Source organism: Nycticebus coucang, chromosome 22 (genome assembly GCF_027406575.1).
Source record: "Nycticebus coucang isolate mNycCou1 chromosome 22, mNycCou1.pri, whole genome shotgun sequence".
Lineage (NCBI taxonomy): Eukaryota > Metazoa > Chordata > Mammalia > Primates > Lorisidae > Nycticebus > Nycticebus coucang.
In genome coordinates this window covers 20834712-20848473 of record NC_069801.1, presented here as the reverse complement: position 1 = coordinate 20848473, position 13762 = coordinate 20834712, and the positions used below count along the sequence as shown (strand labels likewise).

Sequence of the window (13762 nt, the reverse complement as noted above, 5' to 3'; positions counted from 1 at the left end):
AGAGCCTGAGTGCAGAGTCAGACAGAAGTGGAACCTCAAAGGAGGTCCTGTGACTCTGGATCAGCCTAAGCTCATTGTGAAACATGGCATGACCACTTGTTAACCTGTGACTTTGAGGAAGTTGCTCAACCTCTCTGAGCCTCAGTTTCCTTACCCCTGAAATGGGCAGTGATGATATCAACCTTGTAAAATTGTATACAAACAGGAGATAATATCAAGGTCTAACTCAGACACAATGATATCATTGCTGTCTAAACCCCATGGCTTAAGAATACAGAGGGGAATCCATGGGGGCAGGGGGCAATGAAGCAAACAAGGACATGTTTGAGGAAGCAATGAGGAAGTGGAACTCAGCTGGGTCAGCAAGAATGAGAGCTTTGACCCAACCGGGCCGGCAGCATGGCAAGAGGGGACAGAGTGAGTACAGGCAAAGGCACTGAGCCATTTACATGCAGTGTGGCCGGGCCTTGGGAAATGACGGGAGCTAAGGGGCAGGGTGGGCTGCAGCTTGCCCCCATTTCATGGCTGAGCTTTCAGGAAGCAGAAGAGGATTTGTTCCCTGGACATGACGCTAGGTAACATGAATCACACAATGAGAAAGTTATTCCCTTTTCAATTCTTTTTTTTTTTTTTTTGTAGAGACAGAGTCTCACTTTATGGCCCTCGGTAGAGTGCCGTGGCCTCACCCAGCTCACAGCAACCTCCAACTCCTGGGCTTAAGCGATTCTCTTGCCTCAGCCTCCCGAGTAGCTGGGACTACAGGCGCCCGCCACAACGCCCGGCTATTCCTTTTCAATTCTTTTAAACCTTTGACTCTATCAAGGGGAAAGTTTCAACTTCTAATACCCCACACTTGTGAGCCTCACCTGCCTCAAAGTGATTGCTTTCAGAATCAAAGTGATTGCAATCAGAACTACCAAGGAATCTGTATTGTTTTTGCTTTTATGATGATCTTCTATTCAGAGCAAGTGAGGGCTCAAGAGTGACATAAATTTTCCTTTTAAAATACATGTATATTGAAGCACAGCACAGTAGCATGCACCTGTAATCCCAGCTACTTGGGAGGCTAAGATGAAAGGATTGCCAGAGGCCAGGAGTTCGAGACTAGTCTGGGCAACATAGCAAGACCCTGCTTCTAAAAACAATTTTTTTTTTTTTTTGAGACAGAGTTTCACTTTGTTGCCCTTGGTAGAGTGCCCTGGCATCATAGCTCACAGCAACCTCAAACTCTTGGGCTCAATGATCCTCTTGCCTCAGGCTCCTGAGTAGCTGGGACTACAGGCACCCACTACAACACCTGGCTATTTTTAGAGATGGGGTCTTGCTTTTGCTCAGACTAGTCTTGAACTCCTGAGCTCAGGCAATCCACCTACCTCAGCCTCCCACAGTGCTAGGATTATAGGCGTGAGCCAATATGCCTGGCCTCCCAATTTTTTTTTTCAAGTGGAGTCTCACTCTGTCACCCTAGGTAGACTACTGTGGTGTCATAACTCACAACAACCTCAAACTCCTGGGTACCAGTGATCTCTTGCCTTAGCCTCCCAGGTCTACTACTCACTACTACCACAATGTCCAGCTAGTTTTTTCTATTTTTAGGAGAGATGGGGCCTCACTTTTGCTCAGGCTGGTCCTAGCACTCCAGAGGCCAAGGCAGGTAGATTGCTTGAGCTCATGAGTTCGAGACCAGCCATTTAAAGGAAAATAACAAAGAAAGGTACAGGTAGGATGCGAAAAGGGCAGAAATTTTAAAGATTGAACTTGAATGATATTCAGGAAACAACGCTGAAAGCACTAAAAAGTTATCTAAATTTTGAGCCAGGGAGGGCTGGGGACAAATTTGAGTCATGAAGAGACAATTCTAATTGAAGGGAAAGACCAGGGATTGGGGGGGCGGGGGAGGGTATCGCTGTTCAGCAGAGCCCTGACCCAACTCAGGTGGAAATGAGGAAGGTGTGTCTGGTAAAAGTGGGCTTCAGGACAAAGATCCAGGGGAGATGTCCTGGAGATCGACAGGGTGGAGTCTGTGAGATGCTGCATGGGAACAGGGGGAGAGGAGCAGAGCAGAGTTTACATCTATCCTGTGGACTGTCACTGGGTCTAGGTGAGCATCTGTCACTCACATTCAGATGTCTCTATAATCACCCATCAGACAAGGAGATTCCTGGGAGCAACATTCCTTTCTCTCTTCAACTGCCTAGAGCCTGCAGGGCGATCCAACAGCTGGCAAGTCATAATCTCAGACTAGAGTGACAAACTGCCCCAGTTTGCCAGGGACTGAGGGGTTTCCTAAGACAGGAGACTTTACACGCTAAAATGGAGCAGTCCTGGGCAATAGAGGACCTGGTCACCCTACCACAGACAGTGTTTGCAGGGCAGAAACCCCAGGCTAGAACCTGCTGGGCAGGAGATGCTAGTCGGTGAGGCCACAGAGAGAAGCCCATTTTGTCTACATGAGCCTGGGACCAGGAAATGAGCTCATGTTTCTATGAACAGCACGACCAACCTCAGAGATGGCCCCTAACCTTCTCTAAAAGGTTCAGTGACCTTACTCCTTTTCAGGGAAATATGTTTCAACTCGGTTAGAAGTTTCCTGGCTACACCCCCAAATATGGCTTTTATTCAAATTTGAGAATTCAAAGGCCTCTAGATGTCACTTTTAGGCTTGGCAACTGTTCTCAAAGGAAAGTCAGTGCTGCCTGAAGGGCCCCCTCCACAGATCTTCCTGGGCTGAAATTCCACCCACACTTCGAGGCTCACCTCGAAGCGAGGCTCACCTCGAAGTGAGCAAGCATCACCTCTCCCAGAAGCCTCCCTAAGTCCTCCAAACAGAAAATACTCCTGGTTCCTCCAACCCTCCTCTTAAGCCTGACCCCATCTGTGGCAGCCAGTCAAGCCTTCCATCTGGGACTGACCAGATGGAATCCACCAGAGGGCAGAGCTCACCTCAGATTCATTTTGGGCCTCTCTCCTCTTCCTTCCCCTGGCAGCAGTCAGCACACAGAATGAACACACCAATGAACAAGGCTGTGGAGCAGCAGTTCTCAACCTGTGGGTCGCAACCCCTTTTAAATGCATTAAAGGTTCGTGGCATTACGAAGGTTGAGAACCACTGCTGTAGAGTCTAAGAGGAAGAAGTTCAACTGTCTCTTTTTTTTTTTTTTTTTTTTTGAGACAGAGTCTCACTATGTCGCCCCTCAGTAGAATGCTGTGGTGTCACAGCTCACAGCAACCTCAAACTCTTGGGCTTAAGTGATTCTCTTGCCTCATACTCCCAAGTAGCTGGGACAACAGGCATCCGCCACAATGCCGAACTATTTTTGTTGTTGTTGTTGTTGCCATTGTTTTTAGCAGGCCCAGGCCAGGTGTGAACCCATCTGCCTCAGTGTATGTGGCCAGTGCCCTAACCACTGAGCTGTAGGCGCACCAAGCCCCAACTGTCTCTTAAACTATTACCGCAGGAGAGCGAAGGGCCTTCACAGAAGTTCATGTGGTCTCATTCATCCATTTGGCCAACATGGGACAGGGTGAACAAGGCACTTGTGTCCTGTGTCCTCACAGCACAGCAGAGAGAGGAGTGTGGCCTGGAGCAACTGGAGTCAGGAAGGCATCCCACGTCACAGGACAGTGGTGTGGTGGAATAAGGATAAAGGGGACATGTCCCTACTGCCATCTCAGAAGACAAAGCAAGGCATCTGGGAGTCAAAGCCGCACACTCCATCTCGGCTCCCTCACTCTCCAGACGTGGATCACCTGCATCAGCTTCTGCATCAGCATGATTGGTGAACAGGGTCATCCTCACCAACTTACTGTCAAGATTTGTAGGATAATGAAGGGAAAGCACTCAGCACACAGCCACGCTCCCCCCAGACACGAGGATTACTGTTGTCATTATTACCTATGGCTCACAGGAGGCCGAGGATTCCAGGCAGCTAGACCTCCGAGTCTGGCTGAGCTGGACAATAATCCTGCCTCACGATTAGCCTTGGCCTGAAGGGGAGGACAAATGGGGCACTGCTGAGCCTCCTCAGCTGCCAGGTGGGCTAGCCCAGGTCAAACTGCAGGGCTCTGAAGGAGTGCCACTGGCCTGGGGAGGAGGGGAAGGAAGCTAGCTGGATATGGTGAGAGGAAGGTGACAACCTTGGGTGTGGCTGGGGACTGGCCTGGGCAGAGGACAGACTTGTCCAGAGAACATTCTCTCCCAGCTTCCCCCCACCCCACCAACTGCTCCAGAGAATTAATGAAATGATTTGCAGCAACGGATACAGCAGGGTTCTGACATTTACAGGCCGCTAGATCTCTTCAGGGCCAGCTGGGGGTTTAAAAGCCTGTGCGAACACCATCCTGTTAGGGGAAGAAGCCAACCACGTACCGGAAACCCCTGAGGTGTGCAAAGAGCCATGTCATTTCTCGGCAGGAAGGGCTGGGGTGAAGCAAGCTGGGATCAAGGCCTGGGCCTGGTGCCAGCCACCCAGAGGGAGGAATTGAGGGCCACTGGTGTACCTAGGGGCACAGGTTCTCTCTGGCCACACTGGCCTTCCTGCTGTTCCTCAAACACACTCAGAATGTTCACCACTGTGAGCTTTTGCTTTTACTGTTTCCACATTCTTGTATTCACACCACACTATTCAGCACCCATCCCAGTGGCCCATCCTCCTGGAGGTGTCCTCTGACCATCTGACCTAAACTAGCCCACTGCTCCAAACTACTGTGTTCTTCGCTAGATACCCCCACAGCCCAAGCCCTCCTCCCTTTAGGCCCATGCTTCTTTGCTGAGAATGTCACAAGACAAGACAGTCCCTGACCACTCTATTTCAAATCACACGCCCTCCCCCAGCACTGATCCTCCCTCCCTACTTTCTTCTTGGACATCTTAGATATTTGTTTATCCTTTCTCTTCCTCCTAGAATGTCAGCTCCATGAGGACAGGGATTATTGTCAGTTCTGTTCACTACGACATCACCAGCATCTAGAAGAGTTCCTGGCATACTACAGGGGCTCAATAAATGGTGAGTAAATGAGTAAGTATATATGAATGTTTAAGAGCAGGGGCTCTGGCCAATCTGCCTGGGGTCTCATGCTAACTCTTCCACTTACTTGTGTGCTCTTGGGTTATTCACTTAATCTCTCTGTGCCTCCATTTAATTAATCAGTAAAAGGAAAACAACAACAGTACCTTGCTCATAGGATTATTGTAGGGTTCAATAAGATCCTGCATATAAACAGCTAAAAACCATGCCAGGCCCCAGGAAGCACTCAGTTCCATGCTAGATGCCATCAGGCCCTTGGCTTGCCAGCATTTCTTACTTATTTGCTCACTTGATCATCATCTGTCTCCCTTGATTCCAGCATACTTTCCACCCAGCTTTACTCACTACTATATCCCCAGTTTGCAGCATAGTGTTGGAAGAGAAAATCAGCCCTGCTCCTGAGTCAGGGAACGTGGAGACCCAGCTTTGGCTAGGAGGAGGAGCCTCACCAATCTGTTTCTCCAGGGCAGCTGCTTCACAGACAGTGGCCCGGGGCAGGATGCCGGGGTCGGTGAAGCTCGTCTGCAGCAGGCAGCTCATGACGAAAAAGAAGAGGATGGCAGCGATGATGGGGATGGCAAGGGTCAGTTTGCGGGCCAGGTAGGGGCAGCTAGAAGAAGAGATGAAGAGAGAGAGATCAGCAGACATCCCAAGGGCTTCCTGGGGCACAGGGCTCCAGGACAATGCAGGTGTTGTCTTCTAGCACATATGACCACATTCCTGAACAGAGCCTCCGGAGAAGCAGAGGTGTGTCTCCTTGGTAAGCGTGCCTACTTCCTGTACAAATGCCTAAAGAGACACCACTAATTGATCCTCACACCCAACACACATAGCAGATGTGCTCAATAGATCCCGGCATTCTTAACCCCTGTACTCAGCTGCAGCCCAAGAATCCTCAACACAGAGCTTCAGGCAGACACCACTCATCAAATGGACCATCCAGCCATGTTCATTCATTCACTCCACAAATATTTTTGAGGTTTTCTTTGGGCCAGGCAACACCTTCAATAAACAGCAGGAATAATGGCAATGGAGAGGACCAGAGTCCCTCCCCGACATGGCTTATGGTCTAGTGGGGAAAACAGGGAATGCCACCCTGGGCAATGCCTGCTCTAACAGGGAGAGGAAAGCAGTTTAACAGTCAGGAAAGGCTCCCTAGAGGACAGGAGTAGAGGGTTGGGAGAAATAGCACATCTAATCACTGCCATTGTTGTAGTAGGGGAGAAAGAGCAAACACACAAGCCAACAAGTAACTGAAACTTACAGTAAACGCTATGCAGGAATTCAAGGGTACTGGGCAGCCATGCTTTGTATAGTTGTCAAAGAAGGTCCTTTTGGGTGGCGCCTGTGGCTTAGTGGGTAGAGCACCAGCCCCATATACTGAGGGTGGCAGGTTCATACCCAGCCCCGGCCAAAATGCAACAAAAAAATAGCCGGGCATTGTGGCGGGCGCCTGTAGTCCCAGCTACTCAGGAGGCTGAGGCAAGAGAATCGCCTAAGCCCAGCAGCTGGAGGTTGCTGTGAGCTGTGACGCCACAGCACTCTACCAAAGGCGACAAAGTGAGACTCTGTCTCTAAAAAAAAAAGGAAGGTCCTTTTGAGCCAGGCCTGGTGGATCATGCCTGTAATCCTAGCACTCTGGGAAGTCCAGGTGAGAGGACTGCCTGAGCTCAGGAGTTCGAGACCAGCCTGAGCAAAAGCAAGAACCCATCTCTATTAAAAATAGAAAAAACTAGCTTGAGCATTGTGGCAGGCACCTATAAGTCCCAGCTACTCGGAAGGCTGAGGCAACAGGGTCGGTTAAGCCCAAGAATTAGAGGTTGGTGTGAGTTGTGATGCCAAGGCACTCTACCCAGGAAAACAGAGTGAGATTTTGTCTCAAAAGAAGAAAAAAAGGAAGAATTCCAAAGAAAAGAAAGAGCAAAATGCAAACGTCCTGAGCTAGGAAAGAGCCAGGCTTGTTCTAGGAACTGTCACGAGGTCCTTGTGGTGGGGAGTATAGGGAGCGAAGGGAGGTTTCCTGGAATGAGACTGGAGGAGTTTCAGTAAGGTCCAGATCATGCCTGGCCTAGAAGGCCATGACAGATTTTAGATTTTATCCAGTATATAATGGAAAGCCATTGGAAGGTTTTAAGCAGGGAAATGACATGATCTGATTCACATTTCCAAAAGATGGCTCTTGTTGAACAGTGGCATGACAACAGAGAAGACTGGGTGGTGAGGCTGTGATAGGTTCACTCCATTGTGAAGTCATGTTCCTGCCAGGGTCCAAGACTTCTAGAATGTTCTAGCCCTAAGATTGACAAGGGGGCTTGAAGACGAATGTGGAACCCTATAGTAGGAGGCCTGGTAGAAGCAGCAGCACAGCCATTCAGCAGGCCCAGGCTGTTCTCCAAGCCAGTTAGGGTTGGGGCCTAACTGAACTGCCTTCAAGTCGGGCACAGTGGCTCATGCCGGTAATCCCAGCACTTTGGGAGGCCAAGTGGGAGGATCACTTGAGGCCAAGAGTTTGAGACCAGCCTGGGCAATACAGCAAAGCCCTAGGCTGAACTCAGTGAATACACACCATGCTTTTTAATCCAGACAGTCTTACTTTCTTCCCCCCAATAGAGTGCTGTAGTGTCATAGCTCATAGCAACCTCAAACTCCTGAGCTCAAGTGACCGTCTTGCTCAGCCTCCCAAGTAGTTGGGACTATAGGCACCTGCCACAACATCCGGCTATTTTTTTTTTTTTTTTTTGTAGAGACAGAGTCTCACTGTACCGCCCTCGGTAGAGTGCCGTGGCGTCACACGGCTCACAGCAACCTCTTAACTCTTGGGCTTACGCGATTCTCTTGCCTCAGCCTCCCGAGCAGCTGGGACTACAGGAGCCCGCCACAACGCCCGGCTATTTTTTGGTTGCAGTTTGGCCGGGGCTGGGTTTGAACCCGCCACCCTCGGCATATGGGGCTGGCGCCCTACTCACTGAGCCACAGGCGCCGCCCCAACATCCGGCTATTTTTTAGAGACATGGTCTCAGTCTTGCTCAGGCTGGTCTCGAACTTGTGAGTTCAAGCAATCCACCACCCTCGACCTCCTGAAGTGCTGGGATTACAGGCGTGAGCCACCATACCTGGCCATCAGACTAAGCTTTCTGATTCACACTTCTGTTCCTAGCACACTGCACAGCACCTGGTACCAAGGAGGTGCCCAATAAACAACTGCTGAATGAATGAATGGTTTCCCCCTGGTGCCAGAAGACAGAAAAATAGCTATTATTTTTTGAAGGCTTACTAGGTGTCAGACATTGCCCTAATAAATTATTATTTTAAGAGACAGGGTCTTACTATGTTACCAGGCTAGTCTTGAATTCCTAGGCTCAAGAGAAGCTCCTGCCTTAGCCTCCCATGTAGCTGGGACTACAGGGGTGTACCACTGTGCCCAGCTTAAAATTACTATTAAAAATACCTGAAGTAGGGCGGCGCCTGTGGCTCGGTGAGTAGGGCGCCAGCCCCGTATGCCGAGGGTGGTGGGTTCAAGCCCAGACCCGGCCAAACTGCAACAAAAAAATAGCCGGGCGTTGTGGCGGGCGCCTGTAGTCCCAGCTGCTCGGGAGGCTGAGGCAAGAGAATCGCGTAAGCCCAAGAGTTAGAGGTTGCTGTGAGCCGTGTCACGCCACGGCACTCTACCCGAGGGTGGTACAGTGAGACTCTGTCTCTACAAAAAAAAAAAAAAAAAAAAAAAAAATACCTGAAGTAGGCTCGATGCCCATAGCACAGTGGTTACGGCGCCAGCCACATGCACCAAGGCCTGGGCCAGCTAAACAACAATGACAACTGCAACAGGAAACTAGCCAAGCTTTGTGGCGGGTGCCTGTAGTCCCAGCTACTTGGGATGCTGAGGTAAGAGAATAGCCTAAGCCCAGGAGTTGGAGGTTTCTGTGAGTTGTGATGCCATGGCACTCTACCGAGGGCAATAAAGTGAGACTCTGTCTCAAAAAAAAACAAAACAAGGGCTCAGTGCCTGTGGCTCAAGCAGCTAGGGTGCCAGCCACATACAGAGGAACTGGTGGGTTTGAATCCATCCTGGGCCTGCCAAACAACAATGACAACTGCAACCAAAAAATAGCTGGGCATTGTGGTGAGCACCTGTAGTTCCAGCTACTTAGGAGGCTGAGGCAAGAGAATCACTTAAGCTCAAGAGTTTGAGGTTGCTATGAGCTGTGACGCTACCCAGGGCTACATAGTGAGACTCTGTCTCAAAAAAAAAAAAAAAAAAAAAAATAGCTGGGTGTTGTGGCAGGCACCTGTAGTCCCAGCTACTTGGGAGGCTGAGGCAAGAGAATCTCTTAAGCCCAGGAATTGGAGGTTGCTGTGAGCTGTGATGCCATGGCACTCTACCCAGGGCGAGAGCTCGAGGCTCTGTCTCAAAACAAAACAAAACAAAACAAAACAAAACAAAACAAGGGTACGTATGTGCTGGGCACATTGGCTCATGCCTATAATCCCAGCACTTTGGGAGGCAGGAGGATCACTTGAGTTCAGAAGTCCGAGACCAGCCTGAACAATATAGCAAGACTCAGTCTTTAGAGAAAAAAAAAAGACAGCTTTTTTGTTTGTTTGTTTGTTTCTGCTTGGTTTCAAGAAAAAAGGTTTTTTTCAGTACTGGACATGGGGGCACACACCTGTAGTCCCAGCTGTTCAAGAGGCTGAGGCAGGAGGATAGCTCGAGCCCAGGAGTTCAAAGCTACAAGTTATGATTGCACCACTGCACTCTTAAGTCTAGGCAACACAGCAAGGCCCTATCCACTCCCTTCCCAAATAATAATATTTTTTTATTATTATTATTATTATGGGAAAAAATAAATATTTTTTTAAAAATGTGGAAAGTACTTCAGAGAACAATAAATGAGGGTAGAGAGACAGGCTGGAGGAGAGGAGTGTGTGCTCTGCCCCACAGATGGACAGGGAAGGGCTGAAGTGAGAAAGTGAGCTGTGAGGCTCCTTCAAAACAGGGTATTCCAGACAGTGGAAAATTCCTGAGATGTGTGTGTGTAAGGAGGACAGGGTGCCTGAGGGGCATACACAGCCAGGGGGTGGATGGGGGGGAAGAGCAAGACAGAACAGGAGCAGGGGGCAGAGGCCAGGGAGGATTCAGACCTGACTTAGAATTAAAGAGGCACTCTGGCTCCTGTGTGGGGTGGGAAGTAGGGCAGAAGCTGAGGGGCCTGTGCAACAATCCACCAAACCAAGCAATAAAGCAAAACCACTCACAGCAGGAAAGGCTCCAGAGAGCACGTTTACCTTTTCCCAGAGCAACAGGGGAGTACAAAAGCATCTCCAACCCTCTCGTCCTCCCTGTCCTCACTAAGAGCATTTCTACTACCAGCCCCTGTGCTGAGGTTTCACACCAGTCCAGACCCTTGTGAAATCTTGGCCAAAACCCAAACCCTCCTGCCAAACCCACCACCCCAAGTGAGAAAAAGCAGAGGCACAGGCAAGATGATTCACAGGCTCTCCCAAACCCAGAAGTCCTTGCTTCCTCCTTCACTAGGGACAAATCAGTCACCAATAAAGGTACCCACACAGCTCAGAGAAGGTCCTGCTGCTGCGCGGCCCAAATCTCACCCAGTGGAGTCACGCAGCTAACCACAGCAAGCACTGCTTCCTCTTGCCTTGGCTGCAGCCCTGGGCATGGAAACCGAGAGGGCAGCCAAGGGATAGTGGAAAAGGCACTTCCAAAACACCCGTGGTCAGCCCAGTGAAGTGGATTTGAAACTCAACACAGGGGCCATGCTGGGGGTCCCCCACAGCTTCTGCTTATAAATCATCCCTGAACGTTTTATCCACCCTGACTCAGAAGGGAAGGGCAGAGTGTTTCCTGGAAGAGTGAAAGGACAAGCTAATTTATAGGAAGTCTTCGCCTTGCTTGAAGGGGAAACCCAAGGTTGTAGATACATGACCTGGCAGCTAGAAAGCATACCCGAGGGCTGGTGTCTTTATGACAGCCTTCTCATGGCCACATGCCCTTGGGAAGTGTCTTTTGGTAAAGACAAGTACTAAAGGACTAAGCAGCCAACATTAAGTACTTGCTACTGGCATGTGTGATCTTGTACCACCTCAGGACAACCTTAGGTGTGGATAAATTATAAACCCCATTTTACAGATGAGGAAATTGGGGCTCTGAGAGGAAGTGACTGCCCCGAGGTTATGTGATTAGTGCACAGCAGAGCTGGAATGTGAGCCAGGCCTGTTGGTACCAGAGGCGGAGTTCTCAACCGCACCACAGAATTAAGGAAGATGACCACAAAGGATGGGGAGAATGAGGAAGGGCCTCAAGGTGGGTGTGCATGCTGGAAATCAGGCAGGCAGGTGGTTCAAGCTTCAGACCAAGGCTGGGGTGGAAAACTTCCACTACAAATACGTGACCCTGGAAAAGGATTAAGCATTCACTGCTGCATCCATAAAGTGGATCCCATGTGGGCCAATTCTGGGTAACTGAGGATGTGAAGAGGTCAGAAACCCATGGGAGCAAATATGACCTGTCATTCGAAAGCACTCTGGACTCTTTCTTGAAAAATAACAAGGCACGCGTAAGCCCAAGAGTTAGAGGTTGCTGTGAGCCGTGTGACTCTACCTGAGGGTGGTACAGTGAGACTGTCTCTACAAAAAAAAAAAAAAAAGAAAAATAACAAGGCACTGCAGCTGTTTCTGATGTGGAACAAGCCAGAGGGATGCTCCGGAATGCTGAAAAGGGAAAGAAAGCCAGGTGGCCAGGAGGGGGGCATGGGCCTGGGAGACCTCTTAGGGGACTGGAGGGCTGAGGGGGAGAACAGGAAGCTCTGGAGAAAATAAGGAAGGTGCTGGGAAAGGAAAGAAGGCCTGACAGCCCAAAGACATTTTAAAGAAGCAGCTATGGGCATCTTGGGTAGGGGGGTCTGAGAGCAGAAAGAGATGAGGGGACTCTGGAGGGGATAACTAGGAAATTTACGGTGGGTGTACACAGCCAAAGACACCAGAGATAACTAGGATGGAGGGAGGGAGGCAAGAGATGGTCCAGGGACAGGTGAGCAGGAAAGATCTGCCGAAGGAGCCTGGGGGCAGATCTGGGAAGGCAAAGACGACGGAGGCGTGGAGGGCGGCGTTCCTGGCCGTGGCAGGCACACAGGTGCCAGGGCGGCGCCAGAGAGGAAGGGGCGGCTAGGAGGACGGAGGAAACTAGGGCAGATGTGGTACCCCAATGGACCCGGGAGGATGCGGACGACTGAGAGAGGTGGCGGCGACCGGGAAGGAGACAAGAGATGTGCGAGGAGACTGCAGAGGCCTGCGGGTCCACCGAGGGGGCGGGGAGGAAGAGGGCCTAGGGAGACAGACGCACGGAAGGGGACTGGGTGCTGAGAGGGGAGATGAGGGGCCCCCGGCAAGGCGCGGGCGGATGCGGATGCGCGGCCGGGGACGGGAAAACTCACTCGAAGACGAAGAAGAGGCCGGTGGTGGTGAGGATGAGCAGCAGTGTGAGCGCGAAGACGCCGCCGTGGCCGGCCAGCATGAGGCGGCCGTCGCAGTAGAAGCGGTTGCGGCCCGGGAACACCTCCCACTTGCGCCGGGGGCGGCGGCCGAGGCTCCCGCTCCCGCTGCCGCTGCTGCTCCAGCGCGGTGGGGCCGGGGCGGCGGGCGGCGCGGGCCCGGGGCCCGGGGCGGGCGACGCGGCGGGGTCGGGGCGGCACGCCCCGGGGGAGGCGGGTGGCGGGGCGGCCCCGGGGCTGATCTGTTGGTACTCGCAGTCCTTCATGCGGCCGGCCGCGGGCCTCGGCTCCGCGCCCCGCGGGCCGGCCGGGCCGCACGGGGACCGGGCCGAACAGCGCAGGAGGCGGCGGCGGCGAGCGGCGCTGGCTCGTTCTCTCGCTGGGGGCGGCCCCGCCGCCGCTCCGCCCTCGGTCCGCCGCGGCCTCCCGCCGCAGCGCCCCCTCCGCCTGGGTCGGGGATGGCGCGCGCCGGGGCCTGGCCCTGACCCGCTGCGGGACCCCGGCAGGTCCCTGGCTCTCCCTGGGCTGCCCTTTTCCTCCCTGCACAAAGAGGGGTCCAGCAGATGCAGTGGTGCCAGCGCGCATTCGAGGGCTCTCTGTTCTTTAGCAGTCAGACCGTTTGTTGGGCCTCTACTGTGTGCCAGGTACTGCGCCAAGCGCCGAGACTCAGGTGGTGGACTTCGTGATCCACATAGCGCTTCTGGCAATCTGTGAATCTAGGGCCACGCTTCGCCCATCTCTGAAGACTGGACAGGCACTTTGGAAGGCAGGCAGGTGTGCGGGTAGAGGACGCAATTTGCTTTGAAAGCTAGGGCCTCGTAACTTCTGCCTTGAAGTTCAAAGGGTCTGATGGGTGTGCGTATGGGACACCCATTGGCCTCCCTCACCTTGGTCTGTGTCTTGGGCCCAGACCCGGAGTTTCCTAGGTATATAATGTAGGGGTTACGCCTGCGGGCCCAGTGTTTTCTTCAGGAATTCTGGGTATATTACTGCCGTGCAACAAATTACCACAAATTTAAGTCTCAAACACGCTTTGTTAGGTCAGGATTCTGGGAACAGCTTAGCTGGGTAGGTTGCTGAGAGTCTCACAAGACTACAATCAAGGTGTCAGTCAGGCTGCTTTTTATCTGGAGACTCCGCTGGGAAAGAATCCACTTGCAAGCCCATTCAGGTTGTTCGCAGAATGTGTTGCAACCGTATGGCTGAGGGCCTGAGTTTTTGCTGGCTGTC

The 13762-nt window shown here is 51.8% G+C and overlaps 1 protein-coding gene across 5 annotated transcripts in view; it reads right to left on the bottom strand.

Moving 5' to 3' along the window:
• ZDHHC18 (zinc finger DHHC-type palmitoyltransferase 18) overlaps window positions 1–12908 on the bottom strand; it is a 36453-nt gene extending 23545 nt beyond the window's left edge. For all 5 annotated transcript variants that reach the window (XM_053577073.1, XM_053577075.1, XM_053577076.1 and 2 more), the window contains exons 1-2: window positions 12476–12908; window positions 5477–5637 (exon numbers count right to left, since the gene is read on the bottom strand). In XM_053577073.1, the coding sequence (XP_053433048.1) occupies window positions 5477–5637; window positions 12476–12798 (484 nt within the window). In that variant the 5' untranslated portion in view covers window positions 12799–12908. The remainder of the gene's footprint in view (window positions 1–5476; window positions 5638–12475) is intronic.
• Between the last annotated feature and the right edge of the window lie 854 nt (window positions 12909–13762).